Here is a 23,814-nt window from a genome sequence, read left to right as displayed (position 1 = left end):
GTTTTCAATAGTACTATAAAATTATAGATTCGAGTTTCTTTTACTTTTACAAATATTAAAAACTTAATCACATAAATCATGCAACTCTATTTGACAAGTTCATGCTGCACAATAAATTACATAAAATTAAACGTGCACCAATAAGTTTTATTAAAAACATTTTTTTGTTGAAAGAACCCACTTATCGTTCCAAGTGGGTTTTTTCAAGGCGGGCGCACCCAATAAAACCCGGGCGGGTTTTTTCAAAGTGGGCCCACTAGGCGAACCCTGATCTTAGGGCATATAATAATGGAAATATTACACTTGCTCATAAATACTTAAAATTAAAGCATACAAAAATTTTGAATAATGACAATAAAAGATATACAGTGCCCGCCATTTATTAAAATCACCTTCGTTTTATGCTCTTTTGATTTTGACCATGAATGTAATCAAGCATGAATCATAATGTAATGAATTGTAACGTTTATAATAAACTATACAAATCAATGCTATTTAAATGTTTATCTCATTATCGCACGAGTATATCTGTATGATTTACATTTTTCTAATATTGATTAAAGTAGGCTCTGCATATTCCAAAACTTTAATTTATGCGGGGGAAAAAATGATGGCACACACTCTATAATGAGATATATGGGATGTTAGATAAACAGTCAACAAGTAACTGAAAACAGAAAATATATTAAAAATTATATCAGTTGCAATCTCGTTTTTTGCAATCCCAATCAAAAGTTTAGAGAAAATGATAAATTACTTACTTCACTGCATTATCAATCCGCAATTCAAATTCAAAATAACGAAAATGGATGAAAAGTTTTACTGAGACAGCACAGGACATTACATGGCATAATGTGGGCTTACGATTCATGTCTGATGTCATTGCACAGAATCTTGTTTTCCCGAGAATGAGGGGAAAAGTCAAATATTCTCTGCCATAAGGCTGGGGCTGTAGGCGATTGCGATTATGCAGCCGAGGCAGGCGATCGCCCAGAGCGCCGAGCAAGACTTCACTTTAATACCGGAATAGTTGAGTGTTTAGTGGAAAATGCTAAGCAAGCATAAATTGAAAACTCATATTTGTGCTTACAAAGAACTTTAACTAAGCAAGAAAAAAATATAACTTAAAATAAACATCATACAGTATGGGACCCTTAATCAGGCATGACCCGAATTTTGGCACTTAATCTGATCTAATTTTTTTTTAAAAGAAATTTTTATTAATAAGAGAAAAAAATCAGCTCTATTATCTTTTTATTTGGAATTTTATTCTGTTGAAGTAAGTAACTTTATTTAATCTTTTAAAAATAAAAAAAGCATGAAAAAAAATCTGCATCAAATGAAACATCTGTTCGTAAAGCAGTTTAAAAAAAAGTAAAAACACCTGCATTTCCAATGAACGAAATAACAAAATGCAAGTTGGGAGAAACTGATCAATGAATCTTGACAGCTGTGCAAGTGCTCTACTGGTTTGTCCCCACATTTCCCTCCTGTTTGATCATAAATTGGCCACACCCAGTTGACAATGAAACTATCACTTGGGGTACAAAATGAATCCCTTTTGCAACTTTTTTTTTATTTGATGTAAGTTATATTCTTTTGTTTTTTTATTAGTTATTAACTGTTAATTCTTTTTGTTTTTTGTTAATTGATAGCTTGTTTTTTTATCGTTATTAGTTGTTTGCTTGCTCTTTTTTTATTTATCGTTATTAGTAGACAGCCGATTATATGCACTAAAAAACGGACAAAATATGCACTAAAAAACTTGAATATATGCTCTTAAAACTAGAAATATGCATTTAAAATAGAAATTAAAAGTTCAACTTATTTAAATACTACTACTTACTTTTTCCAACAAACACAGCTAAAGCATTTTTTTGTTAAAAGGAAGAAAATCAAAATATTTCTTACTTGAATCTACACATTTCTGAAGAAAAAGCCTAAAACTGAAATATGATAAATGAGAGAAGAAAAATCATCGCATTTTCCGGAAAGATTTTATTAATCTGAATAATTTTTGTTGCAATACACAACTAAGTGTTTTTCCAAATTTTCAAGGGTGAATTGATGTCGTCGGTCATCAAAGATCATTTTGAAAGCAGAAAATGACCTCTCCACGTCAACCGATGTTATTGGACAAAACTTGTACAATTTCGTACTCATTGGCTTTACTTTCTCTGGAAGTTCAGTTCCGTTACCATTAAGAAAATCATTTATCTTATTCACTGCTGCAAAACCCGAATTTTTGTTTTGAACGAAACACCACTTTTCTTCTACTTTCTTCCCAACTGAGTCTGGAAGAGCATTGATGCACTGTTGAATTTTTTCAATTTCGGATATGGCCTCAGCCAGGGGAAGACCTCGTGTTTCGAGCTTTGTTATTGCTCCACTTAAGAAAGAAAAGTGAGTGTCAATTATGGCCTTCTGCAAAGAGATATCCTGTAGTAATTCTTTTGTGACATAAACTGAAGAAGCACAGGAACTGTCAATTGCATATACAACTGACTTTATTGCATCAAAATTATTAGCGTAAAAACGTGCAGCTTCAATCCATGTACCCCACCTAGTTATCACAGGCTGTGGAGGTGTAAGGGTAAATCAGGATACAATTCTTTATGCGCACAGGTGCCTTGAGAAAAACTTTCTTGAAATTAAATCATTCACAGAGGAGAATACTTTTCGAACAGCCCGTCTGTGAACAGCATGAACCAAACATGTAATATGAAGCATTCTGGGATAAAAAATTTCCAGTGCTGCTACAGATTTGACCATATACGGAGCGGCATCACTGATAAAAATCTTCAGAACCATCTCTATCAGGCCATAAAAATCTGATAGAATCATTGACAAACCTTGCTATCGTTGAATGATTGACTTTTTCAAGGGCTTTGCTTGCTAGAAGATGTGGTCGAGTAGGAATATTATCCATTTTTCCACAAATAAAATGAGCAATATAGAGACCGCACTTATCTGTCGTCTCATCGACTTCAATCCATATAGGGCCATCTCATCTCCAATATCTCGTCGAATATCATCCAGTACTTCGTTATATATCGGTTGAAGGTAGTTCTTTCTTAAAGTCGATTCATCGGGAATGATCTGATAGGTACAATATTTTTTTAAAAACTGTCTTAAGTTTGGATTATTTAACTTTTTTAAAGGAATATTGCTGCTTACTAAGGCTTTGCATAAATCACTAGAAAAATCACTTTCCTTTTTAGCTGCTTGAACAGGAATAGTTATTAAACTTTGAACAAATCCTTTTGTATTCTGCTTTTTCTTCGCGGAGTGAGCATTAGTCTTTATATGGTGATCGATTTGGTACTTTTTTTTCCACAGGAAATGTGTTTTTGACAAAATACTATTTCCCCATCGGTCGTAAAGTCCTTCCCATAGTCCGAAATCCATGTCTTCATTAAATTTGATTTAGTCGACTTAATTTTTGGCATATTATAAAATTCAGCAGTCAAAAATCACGTTCGAAGCTTCACTAATTACTTATTCAACTGATGGATGTCGAAACTATCTATCTATCGGATGGACTATCGAAATATGTTAGAATAGCAGCTCTCTCCGAAAATGTATTCACTCCACCTTTTAACTAATCAATCACAGGAAAGGGAGGCCATTTTCTACCTACCACAGAAGCCTTATTTTTCCCACACAGATTGACAATTATTTATTCCAGGAAAATACATCCCTTCATAGAATATCTGACCATCCCTTTCTGAGGTTTCTATGACGAATGTCTGTTTGGGTGGGCCCTTTGTACCCCCCTTCCCGACACACATCTCATTTCTACATCTTTTTCACGTGATTGCAATCACCCCCAGCAACATCAATCCAGCTGACCCTTTCAGGTGATAAAGAACGACAAAACAAAATTTAAAGCGTTCCTTATGCTAACATAAAAAGAATAGTGATATGGTTTTTGGAGGGAAAAGCCATAAAATGCTAAAAATATGCATTTATAAGAGCAAATATACCTTTTTATGCATTTATATGCACAAATGGCAAAAAGTGCTAAAATACGCAATTGCATGTTATCCGCTGTCTAGTTATTAGCTTGTTCTTTTTTATCGTTATTAGTTGTTAGCTTATAAAAATATCTACTGTTATTTCTATTATATATAGATTATTATTTTAATTAATGAAATTTCTTAAGACGGATAAAAAAGTTAAATTTATTGGAATTAGTTAATTTTCTAAAATTAACAGTATAATTGAATTATCGTAATTGGCGATCGAAATGGGCTGCAGGTGGCGTAGAGCAGAACTCTTTTCCTATGGCAACACTTCACATGCTTTCCCCATTAGCGTGTGGAAAGTCATAGGGGAAGGAAGTACGTTAGTTTCTCTCTTGATTTTCATATAGATTAAAATCTTACAACTTGAAAAACTATATGGAACTGAAAACTACATTAAACATAGTTCTAAAGAAAAGTATCATGGAAATTTTAGAAAATATTTTTATTAAGTAAAAAGGAAAAATATTTAGAAAAGGGAAAATATCGTAGTACATTCCTATATAACTGAAAAGAGGAGGAGAGGGAAGGGAGAAGGGCTAAAGGCATGAACCCGGTCTCTCCCCAGATGGCGTATTCGAGTGTTGCGATCGCGAATAGAATTTTGAAGAAAGCGGAAATGGTGGAAAAGTTTGAGCAGGATCGATGAAATAAAATTACAAAGAAGTATATATATTTTCTTGAAAAGAGATGCCATATTCGAATTTCCAAAAGAGATCCGAAATTTGGCGAATTTCAAAGTACGGAATTTCGTCGGTCCTGTGAGTGCCAGATTTGGGGTCCTATACTGTATAAATTGAAAAAAAAAATCCGCAAGAGTATTTACAACATTACACAGCTATAGTCGCTTTATGTATTCATGTATACAAATCTAATCTCTCTTTTATATCTGTAATGTCACAATTATCATTACATATTTATTTCCTATCTTTTAAAATATCTTTCATTACTTAAGCTTATTTTTATTAATAGAATTATATTTAAAATAAATCAAAGACTTAATCTTTTAAAACGAACATAAAATATTTATTTCTTCTCTTCTAGATCAATGTAACGGATACTTTTTATTTCATTACTTGGCAGACTTATTAATTCACTGTCGCCTCTAATCGAAAACAAAAATCTTTTTATTCTAAATTTCCAACCGCTAAATGTTTCAGTTGCATGGTTGTAATAATGCTCATAAATTTGTTGCCGACTCGTGATCGCCAAGGTATTCTTTTAAACCCATATTGATATGCTAGTTGGCTTTCTTTTGGCTATGATATATTATGATAAATCGCCAATTTTGGATCTCCTATCCATATTTTCTATGTCCGTTGGGAATAATTATATTCACTTGGAATTCAAAATTTGTGGCGACCAGGAGTCCCCTTTGGGGCGCTCCTTTCCCAGTCATCCTAACGGTTTAAAAATAATGCAATCATAACGAAATGCTAACAAAAACTTTTTAATGTGGTAGTTATATTTCCTTGATCCCTTCAAGGGATTTATTTTTGATAATTGCAGGGGTGCTACGCCTGCGCCATTTGCGACAAACTGAGACAAAACGGCATAACTGCGCCATTTTGCGACATTCAGCTCAGTTTCTGCCAAAACTGCGCCATTCTGAGACAAAACGTCCAAAATTTGACAAACCTGAATTCAGTTTCAAATATTATTCCGCATCGCCGTGAGTCATTGGAGAGCATTTTGCCGTTCACGCCTCCTAAATACGTCATTTAAATGTCAGAAATTCCGTTTGGCAAATCAGCTATTGGAATGCATGTAGAATATGCGTTTTGTGTCTAAAATTGGATTACGTACAGCAGTGAGTAGCAATCAGTATCGTATGCACGTGATCTTGTAAAAAAGAAGGTATTCTTCCCTTATACTATTGGTTATTATCTTGCTTTTTTTTCTTAGGAAACTGTACAGTGCACATAATTATTCAGGGATGAAAGACTTCCGCAAAAAAAGAGGAAATTCGCTTTGTTCTCCCAATTTTTAAAATTTCCGACCATGTTCCAAAAACTGAAATTTTTAGGGAGTCCAATTAGAGAAACTCAAGCCGCCGGACAATAGTCGGATTACCGCGACTTCCGCTATAGAGTGGAAAGGAGTCTAAGCGTTTCGTTTCGACCGCCGATATTTGATTTTTTTTTGTTTGGCTAATTTTCGGAATTTTAAATATTAGGAACTGCGCTGGAATATGCTAAAATCGCGATTTTTAATCAGACGATTTTAATATCAATCATCGATTTTCGTATTTAACTGATTTAAAACTTAACGTGTTGCGATTTTTTTACGCTATTTCAAAATCGTACTAGCAGTTCCTATTCACTCAATTTAAAAATTCAATATCGCGATCCTAAATACGTCTTCTCGCGAGTTTAAAATCCAACGTCGCGATTCGTATTCACGCATTTTTAAATCCAATATTGCGATTCGTTATCACGCAGTTGTAATATCAGATCTCGTTTTTCGTATTTGTACGCTATTTAAAAATTACTCTTTGCGATTCATATTCACGTGATCTAAAAATTATGCATCGTGATTCTTATTTACGCGATTTAAAAATTCAATATCGCTATTTGTATTTTCGCGTTTTTAAAATCCAACAGCGCGATTCTTATTCACGTGATTTTAAAATTCAAAATCGTGATTCATATTCACGCGATTTTAAAATCCAACCTCACGATTAATATTCACGCGATTTTGAAATCCAAAATAGGTGATTCATATTCATGCGATTTTAAAATCCACTATCGTGATTTGTGTTTTTAAAATCCAGCAGCGCGATTCATATTCACGTGATTTTATAATCCAAAATCGTGATTCATATTCACGCAATTTTAAAATTCAATATCGTGATTTGTATTTTTAAAATCCAACAGCGCGATTCATATTCACATGATTTTATAATCCAAAATCGCGATTCATATTCACGTGATTTTAAAATCCGATATCGTGATTCATATTCACTTGATTCTAAAATCAAAAATCGCGATTCATATTCACGCGTTTTTAAAATCCAACAGCGCGATTCTTATTCACGTGATTTTAAAATTCAAAATCGTGATTCATATTCACGCGACTTTAAAATCCAACCTCACGATTCATATTCACGCGATTTTAAAATCCAAAATAGTGATTCATATTCATGCGATTTTAAAATCCAATATCGTGATTTGTGTTTTTAAAATCCAGCAGCGCGATTCATATTCACGTGATTTTATAATCCAAAATAGTGATTCATATTCATGCGATTTTAAAATCCAATATCGTGATTTGTGTTTTTAAAATCCAGCAGCGCGATTCATATTCACGTGATTTTATAATCCAAAATCGTGATTCATATTCACGCGATTTTAAAATTCAATATCGCGATTTGTATTTTTAAAATCCAACAGCGCGTTTCATATTCACATGATTTTATAATCCAAAATCGCGATTCATATTCACGCGATTTTAAAATCCAACCGCACGATTCATATTCACGTGATTTTAAAATCCGATATCGTGATTCATATTCACTTGATTTTAAAATCAAAAATCGCGATTCATATTCACGCAATTTTAAATCCAACAGCGCGTTTCATATTCACATGATTTTATAATCCAAAATCGCGATTCATATTCACGCGATTTTAAAATCCAACCGCACGATTCATATTCACGTGATTTTAAAATCCGATATCGTGATTCATATTCACTTGATTTTAAAATCAAAAATCGCGATTCATATTCACGCAATTTTAAAATCCAATATCGTGATTCATATTCACGCGATTTTGAAATCCAATATCGCGATTCATATTCACGCGATTTTAAAATCCAAAATCGCGATTCATATTCATGCGATTTTTAAACCCAATATCGCAATTCATATTCTCGCGATTTTAAAATCCAGTATCACGATTCTAGAAAGAAGTAGAATTAAGTTTTTTCTTGAATTAGTTACTGTAAAGATGTGATATATTTTTCTACAGTTGTTGCATTTAAGCAATTACTAAGTGCATTCATAATTACATTTTATGATTGTATATTTAGCTACATAAATTAAAAGAACATAGTCAACTAACTGATCTTGTGAATGCAAGAAAGTACAATCTACTAGTCAATGCCAATTAACTAAAAAAATTACTTTTATACTTAATAAAGGATGCAAGTCATTTTAGAAAGAAAAGTATATTTATATGTGTCTTTTTAAATTATTTATAATGGTTTTTATATATTTCTGTTTTGATATAAAAATGTATATATGCTAATTTTTGACTATTAAGTGCTCTCTAAACTTTTCTTGAAAAATTCCTACCTAAAATATTTCAAAATTTCACTGCACCTCCTGAATTCTATCAAAGAGTGGTTTTTTTTTGTGTTATTTACATTTTCTTAAACTCTCATTATTTAATTACTTAATTTCTCTTTTAATTATTGAAATCTGTAGACCTTCCATTGTAACTGCATAGTTATATATTTTGAGATGAAATTTGAGCTCAAAATAAAATGGGTATTTTCCTTTTGAATTACCAAAACTAAATAGATATTTCTTTTTAGAAAGGTTACACCATTATATTTTAAAAAATAAGAAAGTTAAAATTTACTTTGTAAAATTCTGGAACAGATACAATTCATTGGCATAAATGATAAATGCAATATATATGAAAACAACAGAGTCCACAAAACAATTTCGTGGACTCTTATAATCAATCATATGCAGGTTTTTTAAAATCCTAGGAATAGTGAATGAATGTATAATTGTAGTGTGCTATAATTGGTTTTATGGATCCTGAAAATTATCTTTATATTGTTATCAAACTGATTAATAGTCATTTTAGCTGAGGTAAACTCAGTCAAAATATAATTTTAGCTGAGACAAACTGAGCCAAAAAGAGATTTTAACTGAGACGAAATGCAATTTCTGGTGAGACAATTTGATATTTTGCGAGTAGCACCCCTGTAATTGGTAATTATTATGATGATTTGTATTGATGGCCATTCTCTATAATCTTCAAGAAATATTGCTTAATAAATTGGATTTTCACGATTCATATTAATTTCCTGGAGACTTTGTTTCATCCATTTTCTTTTATTAACGGCCAATACGAACAATAATGAATTTCACTATTAAATTAGTTGAACTATTTGTTTGTTTAATTCACCTGAAATTTAATTTTATGCTTTTAATTGGTTACTTACCATTATAAAAAGAACAGCATAGATTCGTTTTATATTTCTGTGTTTATTGCTTTTCTTTCTTATTCAGCTGAAACAATTAATAATTTCTTTATTATATTTTAGCGTTCACTCTTAGAAAGTAAAGCACAAAAGGAAAAAGAAGAAGCTCTCCCTGTTGGTACGCATCTTTTTTATTTATTTGTTTTTCAATATTTTTGTCATATAAAAAACATTAACTTGCACTAAGTAAAACTTAGGAATTTTTACTTTTGCTTTCTTAATGTTCTGATTCAAACTGAAAAAAAAAACATTTTTTATATTAAATAACTAGCTTATAAACATTTTTCATATTAAATAACTAGTTTTTGTTACCTCTTAAAATTATCTCATACTACGCATAAACTTTAATAGTTACCAAGCTGAGTGCACAACACAGCTGTGTTTAAATTTTCTAATTTTTTAACCCCATCCTTACACCTTAATTAGCTTTAAACAATATTTTGATATTATTTTTTGCACCATCTACTTGTTGCCTGCAGGTCCTGTTGGCACAAAGTATTTTGATTTCAATTTTCAAGAGATATTTGTGCTATTGCCTAAGTTCTTTATATATTGAATTGTTGTAATAATTGAAAATCTGTCATTAAATCACACAAACACTCCCATATCAGCATAGTAGGCAGCAGAAGTGTTAAAATCTGTGTCTTGGGCTAAAAATAATCTCAATGCTCCATTATGTTCTTCAAGCCTCTCTCTAGCCATACTTCAGTATCATATAATATCTTTATGTTATTGCTCTGTCCTGTGGTAGAATCGTGGCAACATTGTTGCAGAACTATATAGAGTTCTTGCGGAAAGACTTTTCCTTTGAGAAGTAAAAAAGTTTGATTTTTCTTTCTTTCAGAAATTTTCAAAAGATTTTTTTTTTCAAAGCTATATTCAAACGATGCCGTTCTCTTGATCATATAATATTTTTATGCTATTCCTCTGTCCTGTGGTAGAATCGTGGCGCAACATTGTTGCAGAACTATATAGAGTTCTTGCGGAAAGACTTTTCCTTTGAGAAGTAAAAAGTTTTGGTTTTTCTTCCTTATAGAAATTTTCAAAAGATTTTTTTTTCTTCTTCAAAGCTATATTCAAACGATGCATCTGAGTAGGGGAAAAATGCTTTTTTATTCTCATTTCAGAATAATGAGAAATGAAGGGGTAAAAAAATTTGGTTTTCTTTTTCTTCCCTTTTTTTTGCAGTTATTACTTGAATTTCCACATAGCTTTTAAAATATTATATTTTTAATACGATATTATTTATTACAACAACTGAATCTCGAAATGAAAACACATGTTTAGTAACCTCTTTTTGAAGAGTCTGTTTTGCGTGACTTCGCCGTTGTTTTTTTTCTTCAGTAGTTACTACTACAGATTTCACTATTTTTTAATTTTTTAATTTGATGATGATTTACAAAACGCAAAAAAGACATAGAGCGCTTTCTTTCCCTACAAAATGCGAGTATATTACCCATAATATTTTAATAAAAAACCAATATGTATTCAAATAAAAAATAATAATTTTATTCATAAAGTTTTTTTTTAATTTGATGCTTTGGTTACTTTAAATCAGTAACATGTATATTTGTTATTATTAAAAGTACCTTGCAAAAAGATATTAGTATTAGTACTAGAGAGGTATGCCAATGAAATCCCGAAAAAATTTTGTCACAGGGGTGCTCTGAAAAAGCTAACTTTGTCGCAAATAGTAGATATGACAGCACTGTTTATGTTTAAAATTTCTACAGTAATTTTAGACCTAAATAAATAGTTGATGTTAATCTACATTCCTAAACTCTAAAAAATGATAACCTAACAAAAGGAATCTAAATAAATACTTAACGTATCAGCCAGTTTTTAACATTACTTAAATAATTACTTACGGCAGCTTGCGAAAATGACTAGTGTGGCCAATAGATTAAGAAATACCAGTGTTTATCATAAAACAAGAAAAATATATATTTAGATTAGTTTCTGTAGGTATGCAAAAACTTTAGAATAAGTTAAAATAGTTTTTTTATAATTAATTTTTACCCTTTTTGAGTCTTGTTTTGTAATTTTTTTGTCAGTACTTTAAATCTGTTTATTTGATTAGATTCTATATCATTTCAGGTTTCTTCAATTTTTTTGTTTTTTTGTTTAAAGTTACAGTTTTAAAATATTTACAGGGTTCTTAAAAACTGCTTAATTTTTATTTTGGAAAATAAGGGCCCTTAAAAGTACTTAATTGTGGTAAAAGGTTTTTAAATGTCCTTAATTTTTTAACATCACTATAGTTGATCGGAACAACTTTTCAGTTCAATTTTTTAAAACGAAATGTTGTTCTTTTATCACTTGAAATTTAACCATGCAGAGAGACAAATGTATGTAGGAGAGCTATAGGTAAGGGGAAGAAAGCATGCCCAGTCATTAATATATTGGTTCTTTCATTAATATAATTCTGCCTTTTGCCTAGAATGATACTCTAGGCAAAAGGATATGAGGAGAGTGAAGCATTCTAAAAAGGATATAGTGCTTTAGGTTTTTCTTTTTTTTGGGGGGGGGGGTGGGTTGCAGTTTTAAGGTCCCTAAGTACAAGACTCACACTAACCTTCAGAATAGACAGAATTCAAGAAATTCAGTTCTCAGCCGGCAGAGATTAAACCGACGAACTCTTGGGCATGGGACCAGCGCCCTACCGACCAGGCTATTCCAGCCTTTAACCCTTGTTTAGCTCTTTTCAGATCTCTTCTCTCATTCATTTCAGCTTTGCCACATTCATCATCTGAGCTTTTGTAATATTAGTGTCCCGAAAACTGTATTGATAACCTCTTAGAATGTTCCATAAATAATTCTCTAAATTTCATTATTATTTTTTTTTCATTCTAATAGTTTTTGCATTATCAGAATGAGTAGCACAATTTTCTGAAAAAGCGGCAGTAACTTTTTCTTTAATAAATCAACAGATATTAGACAGCCACAATTCAAGCAAAATGAACTCTGATTTGTCGGGTCTGCAAGAGAGCCTTTAATTTGTTTATAGAATTTACTATTGAATTAAGAATCAGTTTCTTCTACCCAGCTAATTACAAGGGTTTCTTCATCACCTCTTCTTGATCCTCTTCTTTTATTCTTATGAATGATCTAACTAAATTCCATACCAAATTTATCCTGTCTCTTTTGGCCATTATTACTTTCCCTCAACGACAGCGGTTTATAGTTCTTTGTTTTTCTTCTTGGGTCTCTTGAGAATAGAGCGCTCAAAACAATTGAACCCCTTAATATTTTCAGGTTGAGAAGTTTTTCATTTAAAAAGTGATTAATTGAAGAATTTTTACTTTAGTTACAGAGACAATAGTTTTAAGTGAAGAAATGATACAGAAAAAGATTATAAAAGCTAAAAAGCGAAAAGAACAAGCAGAAGAAAAACTTTTGAAGGATAAGGTAAAAATTATATGATTTTCATTTTTGCTATTATGGAATTCTTTTTGGACAGGCATATTATCAAATATGAGCCTCTACAGACCTTTTGTGCAAATTCATGCATATAAATCTCTATAGTAAAAATGGATGAATATGCATAAATTAAAAAACAATTTAGTTTTTATCTCACAATGATGAAAATATGTTTAAAAAAGCTGTTATTCATATAAAGTAGTGCCTGATTGTATAGCTTGTACTAATTATACATTGTCACAAATTTTCCTGACAATTCAGTATATTGCATGGGTGTTTTATCAAGCGCCTTGCTGACGATTGTTTGCCATCAGGACAGACCACCCTTTTCACAAGCAGAGTTATTTCAGAGTGGCCACCCACCTGGAAAACCAGGAATTATCAGGGAATTTTCTTATACTGGAAAAAAACTGGAAAAGTCAGGGAAATTTGGATAAAAACCTGAAAAAATCAAATTTTAAAGAAAAGCTGGAATTTTCCTTTTAATTTAAATTATTTTACCATCCTTTATGTCCACTTTTATTTAGACGTAAATTTATCGTAAAAAAGTTGAAATATCATCAACTCAGCAATACTTTTCTTGCATTAAAATTCTCTTCATTATTCCCTTGCTAAACTAGAATGCCATTTCAAACTCTTTTATGTTGGGAAATGAATGGAGAAATCTTTGACTTCTTTGGAGATTATGGGACTATGCAGTTTAAGAAAGGCAAAAATGTGGAAGAAAGGATTAGGATATTTGCTTCTGTTTATAAAAGTATCGTTTTTTTTTTTTTTGGTGTTTAAATCTTCTTTTAGTCTGTGCGCTGAATTCATTAATTGTTCAAGTTTGTTTCAATGGTTCGGGGGTATTTTTTTCTTTTAACAAAATTATTCAAAATGTTTTAGTATTTTTAACTTTATAAAATTCTCCAAAAAAGATTAGTTATAATTTAATTAGAGATCTTATCTTGCACTCTTTTTCTGAAAGCTTTTGTCCAATGAATTATTTTTCTCACCAAAGCTAACCAAACGCTAATAGCAAAATTGTTACAGTTGTTGTATTGATGCTGATTTTCTGGATTTCATGATTTCAACTTTTCCATAAAAAGCTGAAAAAAACCAAGGAATGTATGAAAAGCATGTTAAATGATATATAAACTTAGAATCAAAATTTTTTTTTTTTGTATTTATATTTGTTTATTAGAGAGAAGGAAAACAAAACTTTTTCTGTTCTGCACTGTACAGGGACAGGTTTCAAGTTGGGCAACCTGATGACCAAAATTTGAAACTTAATATTTAGTAAACTAGGTATCATTTCCAAGGTAAGAAATTGAAAATTTAGACATAATGATTTTTAACTTATAAATATCAGTTTTCAATAAGTCATAGGCTGTTAAAGGAAGGGCAACATCATTTGTAATTTTCAACTGGGGTAAGGGAATTAGTAACAAAGTACAGTTTTTTTTTTAAAATTAACACTAATGTAAAATGGAACGAGTAATCATTTAAATAAACTATAACAAAACAAGTTATCTTGCACAAATATGCAGAGACATTTCTCATTTTGGTTTTTAAAAAAATTCTCAAAATAAACTTTTGATGTTTTACGTGCAACACCAAAATACTTAATTAATTGTTCTGTAGCACTGGGATTTAATATAATCAAATAATTTTTTCTGTTTAAAGAAAGATTTTGATAATAGTAAATATTTTTATTTTAAATTAATAATTAATTATTTTTACACACCACTCAGTCAGACACCACTACTTTTCTTTTCATTACATTTGTTTTTATTTATTTTTATCTCTTATTTCTCCTTTTCTTCATGAAATGAAGTAAAATATGAAGAGAAGCAATATAAATATTCCTTAAGGTTAATTTACAATAATATATTTCACCTCATTAACCTAATAAAATATTTGAAACTATGCTGTACTTTAAGTTATTTACATTATAACTTAAAATTGATCAATGAAGTTTTAATATATTTTTTTTAATTTAATTTATTTATTTGAGGTAAGCATCTCAGTTTTAATTTTTTTAGTAACGATTTAATTTCATTTGGAACATTTTACATCAATCATTTTGCTTAGAGCTTGAAAAGTGTATGTATTTAGAGAAAAAATAATTTCAGATTATTCTGTAGTTATTTATTTCTTGAGTAAAGAAAAAAAAATTTTTGCCAGGAAGATATTAAACCTACTTGCATAGCAAATTACAACAATAATTCACATCCTATTTAATTTTTAGGTAAATGGGATAAAAATTATAAGTTATTTATTGGGCCTGTAATTGCTCAATGAAACTGGAGGAATGATGAAACAATTTAATCTAGAATTCATATAAAATTTTTTTCAAAAAATTTGACCCATCTTTTTTGCTACAACTGGACATATGCTCTTTCTTGTTCGCTGCTAGCTATGCCACGAAATAGATATAAAAGGCATGTCGATAAATATTGTCTGCTACAAAAAGATTATTTAATTTTATGCAGGCAATAAATAAAGCTATTATTATTTTTCCTATGCTCAGAAAAATAAATTTTTCCCAGAAAAATTTGTTATAGGCTAATAATACAGTAAAAAATTGTTTTGTTTTTTTTCCTTTTAATGTACAGTGATTTTTTTTTCAATAGATTTTGTTTTATTGTAAATAAAAATGGTTAATTTTTTCAAAATTTTTTCCCACATTTAAAAAAAAACAGCTTTTTATTCCATTATTTTTAAAATGATTAAATTTAAGAATATATTGCTTAAATGTGAGTTTTATTTGTATTGTTGTTAATATGTTACATTGATGTTAATATATTACATTGTTGTTAATATATGTTGCATAGTTAAAATGAGCGATTTCTCAACTAACTTTTATAAGATGGAAAATGTTATAAAACATATTAATTCAACCATTCCAACAGGAAATAGACTATTTAAATTTAAAGAATTTATTTAATTAAAAAATAATATTTATAGCATTAAGATTTGGAATTAATGTAATTTTCAGTCATTATAATGGTTATCACTATCTTAAATTTCTATCCAATTTGAAAAATTTACTTCTGATCCTGAAGTAAAAAATTTCAACTTAATAATGTATCATATTTCACAAACAACTGCATAGAATTTTTTATTCAAATGTCAGCTTCGAAATTCAGTCAAGTTTGCATTTAAATTACAAACAAATTCACAGAGTTTAGACAGTTTGTAAATTAGTAATCATTTTTTGCTTTCGCACGATTCACATCCAACAGCAACAATTTAATTAATTTAATTTGAACTTATAATAATCAGTTTTTATAAAATAAATTGTTTTTTGATAGGTTATGATTTACTAAATACTTAATGCAAAAATTTTATGATTATAAACTTTTGTTTTATAAGATAGTTTTTCTAAGAAATTAATGTTAATTTTTTCGCGAAACCATGGCATTGCTCAGATGTAATAACAAAACAAATTAATTCATCTGACCTAGAAAATCATATTAGATTGGATTTCTTAATATATTCTAATCTCTGTTAAAAAAGAATAAAATTTAATTAATTTTACATTTTTTTCCATGGAATATGCAACAAGAAATTTAAAATTTTTCCTTTACTCCTTACTCCTTTTTACAAATACTGAATATGTCTTAAAATAATAGTGCTAATTTGAAACAAACAACATTATTTAAGCATTTGATTTATGATATTATTGGTTTAAAGAAAATTCTTTCAATAAATTTTAGTATAAAATGGCTCTATATTGAAATGCAAATAAATATAAAAATTTATTGGCTTCTAATCGCCTGGAATTATTTTCTTTTGCTTAATAAAAATATATTAAACAGTACTTATTCAAGGTTTTTTTGGGTCATTGCTATTTGGTACATTTTGTGCAAAAACTATTTAACACTTAAAAATTTTTTTTATTCATTAAAAGCGTTTTTTTCTGCAAGCTAACATATTGTTTCCTCCACATCTATTCAAGATGAGATATTAAAAAAATAACTTTTTAAATGAAATACTAGACTATTATATTGACTAATACACTAATATTGGCACTTCTCTTGTACCTAAACTACACTTTAGCAGGGAAAAAAAAGCAAGCTGACCTGGTAATTTTAAGATTTGTACTGGAAAACCTGGAAAAATCAGGGAAATTTGTAACCTGAGTTGAGTGGCCACCCTGTATTTACTCCTTAATTGACTGCATGCTTAAATTTGAATTCATGTTAACCCACCAATGTTAATCCTTTGAATGATACAACAAAACAGCATTTTTCTCATTATATTTACCACTCATAAGCAGCTTCTTGGATTTCACTGTCTTATGTTACCACAAAGAGTTGTGAAAGTAGTAGACTGTACTTTTCAGTAATCAATTTATTATTTTTACTCTTTTAGATTGCATTTTAAGAATTAAATCTTGACACTATAGATTACCAGTGAAATTACCTTCCAAAAAACTGTCTTTAAATAACTTAAAGAACAATTATGAGATATTCTCAACAACAAACATTGGATTTTTTTTTAAACAAGATTTATTTATTTCTACTGGCTGCTGATATAAATATTTTTTATATTTTAATTTTTCAACTTGATTTTATTCTTTAGAAACAAACTTTGGAAAGACTTTTGAAGAAATCTGATACAAAGCCAAGAGGTATTAAGGTAATAATTTCTTCTTTATCTTGTTTGTCTTTTTTGTTCAATACATAACCTTTTAATATCTTAAATTATACCTCTTTTCATTCAAGCTACACACAGGGTTGATCAATTGCTCAAATTGTTCCAAAGTAAAATTTTGACTCTATCTTGCTTGAAAGTGCCAACTTTTCCCAAAATTGTTCCAAGTTCTCAAAACCTCCAATAATATTCATTAAGCAAAAAATGAGACTTGGGGCCCAACTTGCTGCCAAATTTGTGCGCTGAAATAAATTTGTTACACCAAAGCAGCAAGGAATTTTCACCTATATGTTAGTTATCAGGAGATAGACAATTAAGTATTCTTTTAAACAAATTAAAGACACTTTTGGTTCTAAACCCGAAATCTCACTTGATTGGCTTACAGTTGTTTCAAAAACTGTTCATGATGTATCCACTGTCTTATCACAAAATGAACAAAAAGTGCCAAAATCAAAATTTTAATAGTATAGACAACAAAATCAAAATTTTCAAGGCTGGGCACCGAGGCTGCAAATTATTATAATAATCCACAAAGAAATCAAAATGTTTCTCTGCCAAGTCAAAATTTCAACCAACAATTGAAAAATAAACTTAGATTTCATGAAGAAAATGACAGATTTAATGTAAATTAACAAAGACATTTTGCCCAGATGTGGATCTACCTCCTAAGTCATGTAAATATTGTGCTAATCTAGAAATTACTAATGCTTATTATTGTAGCCAAAATTGTATAAACAAATCAAATTTCTTTAGCTGTGAATCAACTAGATGAATAAGAAAATGACCAACTACAAAATTGACAATTAATGATAGTTGGATGCATTGAAGATGAAAATAATTATTTTAAAAATGGAAAATGACCGATTTTGACTGATCAAACTGTATTTTTAAGCACTCTAAAATATAATTCCAACTAGATTACTTGAAAAATCCAGAAAGAGAGGGAAAATTTTATAAATGTAGAACACACAATAGGTAATATGTAATTTAACTAAACTTCCCCTTTAAATTTAAAAATAACTAGGTCAGTTAAATACTGTTTCAAATACTGATTTACTCTATTGAGTTTGTATTGAGTCCCGCAGTGGACTGATCGTTAAGACACGGTTCCCAGCAGATCACCGAAGTCAAGCATCACTGGCTACGGTCAGTGTGGGGGTGGGTGACCACTTGGATCAGTCTGCGTAGGGACCGAGGGTGTGCGGTATGGGTCCTCGTTAAACTGTGCTACCGTAAAGTGCTCGACTTCGCGCGCAGGTTGTCAGGTTACCGAAGCGGGGGTGCCATCCCTTCCGCAGAGGATCAAAATTGTGATGGCATGTCTTCGGATCATCCTCCGGGATGTTTCCCAGACCGTCGCCAATAGCCCATTGTGCAGCTCTAGTGCGACGTAAAGTAACAACAACAACAACAGTTTGTATTGAATTGTGATTGATTGTGGGAAACATGTTGTAATACAAAATCAAAGTAAACTGATCTGATTATTAAAGTATGGACATTTCTCCGGAATTCCAGATTCCAATAGTAGTATCGAATTTGAAAATAAAAGAAAGAATGGTAAATTAAAATCAAGTTACACTAATGCTAAACAAAATAATTTTTCTGGAATATCCTGATGACACAGAAACATTTACATTTGTCACTAACAATGTAGCGGTATATAATAACAGTTTATAAGAATGGTTAAGAGTAGGAGAATGTATCTTACAAAGAACAATATGCCAAATTCTCACTGAACATAAAATTTCATTTGGTTATATTTTTAGCTCCTTTTTTGAAAAACGTCGTTGTGAAAACCTAAAATTAAAAGCTTCTAAATGTTTTTTTAAACTAAAATTAAATGTTATTAAATATGTAATAGTCTAGTGATTACAAGAGCATTGAAAATTTCAAACCTAATGTTTAATCTTATCAACGCTTTTTAGGTTCACTAAATGTGTATTTGCTGAAATTAGAGAATCTCTTGAAGAAAGTTCCAAATGCCACGAAACATTCAAAACCTTTATAAAAAATATTTAGTCCTAAATTACGCATATTTTTGTTAATGCCAGTCAAAGTGGAATTGGAGCAGCCAGTTGTTTCATATCCAATTGCATCCCATTCTTTACAAAACTATAAAAGAATTATGTCATCACCAAATGTCTTGTCATTGAATGTCAGAATCCTGATAATAATAGTAATAATATTGATATAAAAAATTTAAATAATTTTTCGCATCTTTCGTGAAGCCGAACAAAATGATAATTTAATTGGACATTTCATTGAAAGTCATAATGTTTATTTAAAAAGGGTTTTACCAAAATTGTCTTTAAACTGGGTTCCCACCGTTCTTATAAACTGCTTAATTTTTATTTTGGAAAATTAAGGCCCTTTAAAGTACTTAATTTTGGTACAAGGCTTTTAAAATTCCTTAATTTTTGAGCATCCCTGTAGTTGATAAGAATGATATTTTAAAACAAAGAGTCTCTTTTATCATCTAGAGCAGGGGTCGACGATAACCTGCAAGGGGTTCATGTCAAGTGAAAAAAAAATTAGGGTACCTAAGGGTTTAGGTACTACTTTAGGCTAACGTTTTAGGGTACCTAAGTCGACGTCAGAAACGTCAACTTTCAAAACCCTCAGAATTCTTGAAATACAGTTCGACTGGTAACGCATCTGCTTTTAGAAATGATGTAAAGCCCCACGAAAGGAAGTATCAGAAATGTTTTTTTAACTAGAGTCTATTGAAAACTATTTCCAATAAAGAATTAAATAAATTTGTATAATATTTCAATGTGTGACAAGTAGCTGTAAAAAGTGATCTGTAATAAACAGGGTTTGAAAAATCCTAGCCCACCTAGGTAGGAACCTTACCAATTTTCTGGCCATAGAAATGTATTGATACCTTTGAAAAGTCATTTTAGACCCTTTTATTTACATGTTTCACTGTGAACTAAAAAAAAAAACATTAGTTAGAAAGTTATAAATTTCCTCAAACATAATTATATTTTTATTTTACAAAAATTTTCATTAAAATATTTATTGTAATGAATTTTTTTTTATTTAAAAATGTATTATTTTAAGCCTAATGAAAAAAGTGAATGATTTAAGGTGTTTGGATATTAGTATGGCATGTTTTTACTTAAAAAAGGACTTAATTTAAAATGACAGTTAAGAAAACTCTCATGCATAATTCTTATTTCAAGTTTTTAGTATTAATTCTTTTACTATATACCCATATGAATGAAACAATTTATTAATAGAAAAGAAAGAACTTTTTTTGGCCTTACTAAATGTGTAGCTAGATTGGCTCACAACTCAATCTGTGATCTGTGTCTAGTACACGGCTGATTGTGCTCCGGAAAAAATCTGGATTTTTCGCTAACAGTGATCCGGAACTTTCCGGAGATCGAAGGGCCACATGTTTCAAAAAATCATTGATCACAGAAGTTTCAGGAAATCAAATTTTCATAGGTGGAACTAAAAAACCCAGTTTATTTTATTTGTTTGTAAGGGAGAGCCAGAGAGATACTTTATAAGCTTATATTCATGATTAATATTCATTTTTTATCAGTAAATAGTTGTTATAATCATAAACTGAAGAATGAAAGACATTTTTGTAAATTTTAATTACTTCTCCAGGTCATCATAGGCATGTGTAAATGGTGTAGGTATGTGTAAAATTTTAAATATATTTTAAGTAAACTAAAAAATATTGAGAAAAAGGAAAAAAACCTTGTTTAAATTTTTTTGTTCTAATTTTTCAATTTAAACTGGTTTTTTTTTTTCCAACTCAAATTTCCAGAATTTTGATTTGGGCTCACAGTCACCCCTGCTAGTAGCAAAATATAAAAAAATTGTTGTAATAATCTTTTCACTGTTTCTCCTAAATTTTTAAATTTACATTTTTCTTTTTAATATATGAAAAAAATTGCAAATCTTAATTTCTGCACTTAATTTTACAATTCAATTTTAAAAATGGAATGATTAATACAATTATATCAGTATGTTAATTAATACAATTATATCAGTACATTAATTAATACAATTATATCAGCCCTGTTAATTAATACAATTATATCAGTACGTACATTATAATAAGAAATTTTTTTTATTTATTTTTATTTATTAAATTTCTTTTTTTAAGGAAGGTTAAAAATTGGCCTTGTCACTGGTGGTATATGTATATTCGATAATGAACAATAATACTATTTTTAAGGTTTTCAAAAAATAAGTCCTTAAAAGTGCTTAATTTTTGCTTTGTTAAATGAGTGGGAATCATGTGAAAACATGAATTATTTGAAGAATATATTTGGTCACCCAGAGATTCGAAAAACAATTAACTCCTGTTTATTATTCAGAAAATATTACTTTAGATATAACAAATTTTATTAAACATTGTCGAATAAATAAAAAAAACTAGATAAAAATGGTTTTCTTCAGTCACAGTTTATAAACCTTTTCAAATAGTTACAATAGATAGTGTTTTTAATTATTATAATTCAATTTTAATATATTTAATTGGACACCACATTCGATATATGTGGTCTTTTACATCTAAATCAGACACTTATATTAACTTTTTGCACCGAATTTTTCAAATTTAAACTCCTAAATGCGGGTGACCCAAATGCAGCATTTACTTCGTTCCATTTTAGAAAATTTCTTAAGCATTGCAAAATTAAACAATTATTAACTACAGCCCATAGACCCGAAACTAATGGAAATGATCAATATTTAGTTCGAACAATTGTAACACATTTAAAATGTAAAATGAATGGTTCTTCAAAAAAAAAAAATTCCTTTTCATAAATTATTAAAAGAAGTAACGGAAGAATATAATTTATCTCCACATTCGGTAACTAAATTTCCACCATCTTATTAAATGCTTGGCACTGTCCCATTTAATCAACCTTTATCAGAAGAAATTTACCCACCAACAAGAAAAATTGCTGCTGAAAGAACAAAGCAATATCGTGAAAAAAAATTATGACTCACTCATATCGAATTTTCTTCTAATGATACCATTGTGTATAAACATTTTAAATGCTTACCTCAATATTCATACTTAATTCTTGAAAAATTTTAATTACAAAATAAACAGAATATTCATTACAAAGAAAATACAGTTCATGTATCAAAATTGCGAAGATACCACCCACCTGACGTGTCACTAGTATTTTCAATGAGAGTAGATTTTTTTTATTAATGTCAATGAGTAATTTCAAATTTTCCTAGAGTTCATAGTTTGCCCTTATCTGACAGAAAGGTATGAGGTGATCTTTCCTTTCTCCTGTTGGTGGTCAATACCACAAATAGATGAATTTTTTATGATACATTTGAAACTAGGATTTTCCAACACCTGGGGAAAATACCCGTACTAAAAATAATGAAGTTCTATACTTCAGAATAACGACTTATCTGTCATTTTTTTTTTAAAGAAACAAAAAGAACAATACTGAACTTCAGATTCAATTTTGTCTTCTTATAACAAAATATGTCAATTGTTTTTTATATTTAATTTTTTTGAAACGTTTATAAATTTTTAAAAAATTCTGATCGAAAAATTTAGAAGTGCTATAATAAAGAATAATATTTTTTATCACAAATTTCTAACAAATAATTTTGAATTTAAAAAAGTGTTAAGTAGTAACTGTTAAAAATGAAGATTAAATTCTTCAATTTGCTAGTAGCATAAAAAGTTTTTTCCTAATATCTTTTAAATTTTTAAATTTAATGTTAAATTTTTATCATGTTTACAAAAGTGTTTTTTTTTTTACATATTGGTTGTATGTTAATATTACAAATAAGAATTTACCTACAAGCAACAATATTTACTTAAACACTGGACTACAAGTTAGTATAGTTTCTTAAAGCGATGGGATTTATTTAGTTTATAAACGATTTGAGATTTCAAAGAAAATAAATTTCTAAAAAAATCTTGTTAAACTCAAAGTTTTACTCGCATATAAAGTTTCATAAATCAGTTGAAGAAATTGCACTGCTTTTGATTTTTTAGCGAAACATTAAAATTATTTTTAAATGAATTACTTTATATGACTGCATACTAAAAAGTTTTTTAAATTTACATACTTAGTAATAGATGAATTTACTTTTCTACTATATAGTAAAGTTTAACAAATTTGCATACTTAAATTATTATTTTTTCAAATTTGATTTTTCAAAATAATTAGCATTTCAAGTTCTAGTTAGAAGAAGAGCATGTTAAATAGAATGATAAAACCATTAACACATTGAGCCTCTTTTTATTTTAATCTATTTTTTTTATAAAATGTAGATTTTGAAAAATTGATTAAAAATTTTTTTTTTTGAGTGGTTATTTTTGTATTGAAATTTTTAATTAATGAAGTAATAGTTTTTTAAAACGTTGGTTCCAATCAATTCCTATAATTGGTAATTCAATTATAAGGGGACGCAAATCTTAAATGTATGTTTTTACAAAATTTTAAAATTTCATTCTATCTTGTGAAAAGTTTCTTAAAAATAACTTTTTCTTATCTTCTTC

The 23,814-nt window shown here is 29.3% G+C and overlaps 1 protein-coding gene across 1 annotated transcript in view; it reads left to right on the top strand.

Moving 5' to 3' along the window:
- Positions 1-23,814, top strand: part of LOC107441061 (INO80 complex subunit B) — a 66,264-nt gene that overhangs the window by 22,697 nt on the left and 19,753 nt on the right. The window contains exons 5-7 of the mRNA XM_087161884.1: positions 9,309-9,363; positions 12,553-12,653; positions 17,238-17,294. Of these exons, the coding sequence (XP_087018010.1) occupies positions 9,309-9,363; positions 12,553-12,653; positions 17,238-17,294 (213 nt within the window). The remainder of the gene's footprint in view (positions 1-9,308; positions 9,364-12,552; positions 12,654-17,237; positions 17,295-23,814) is intronic.

This window comes from Parasteatoda tepidariorum, chromosome 4 (genome assembly GCF_982258835.1).
Source record: "Parasteatoda tepidariorum strain Cologne lab strain chromosome 4, Ptep-v5.0, whole genome shotgun sequence".
In the NCBI taxonomy this organism is placed as follows: Eukaryota; Metazoa; Arthropoda; class Arachnida; order Araneae; family Theridiidae; genus Parasteatoda; species Parasteatoda tepidariorum.
Note: the sequence above shows the minus strand (reverse complement) of the source record. Positions and strands in the feature narration are given on the sequence as shown.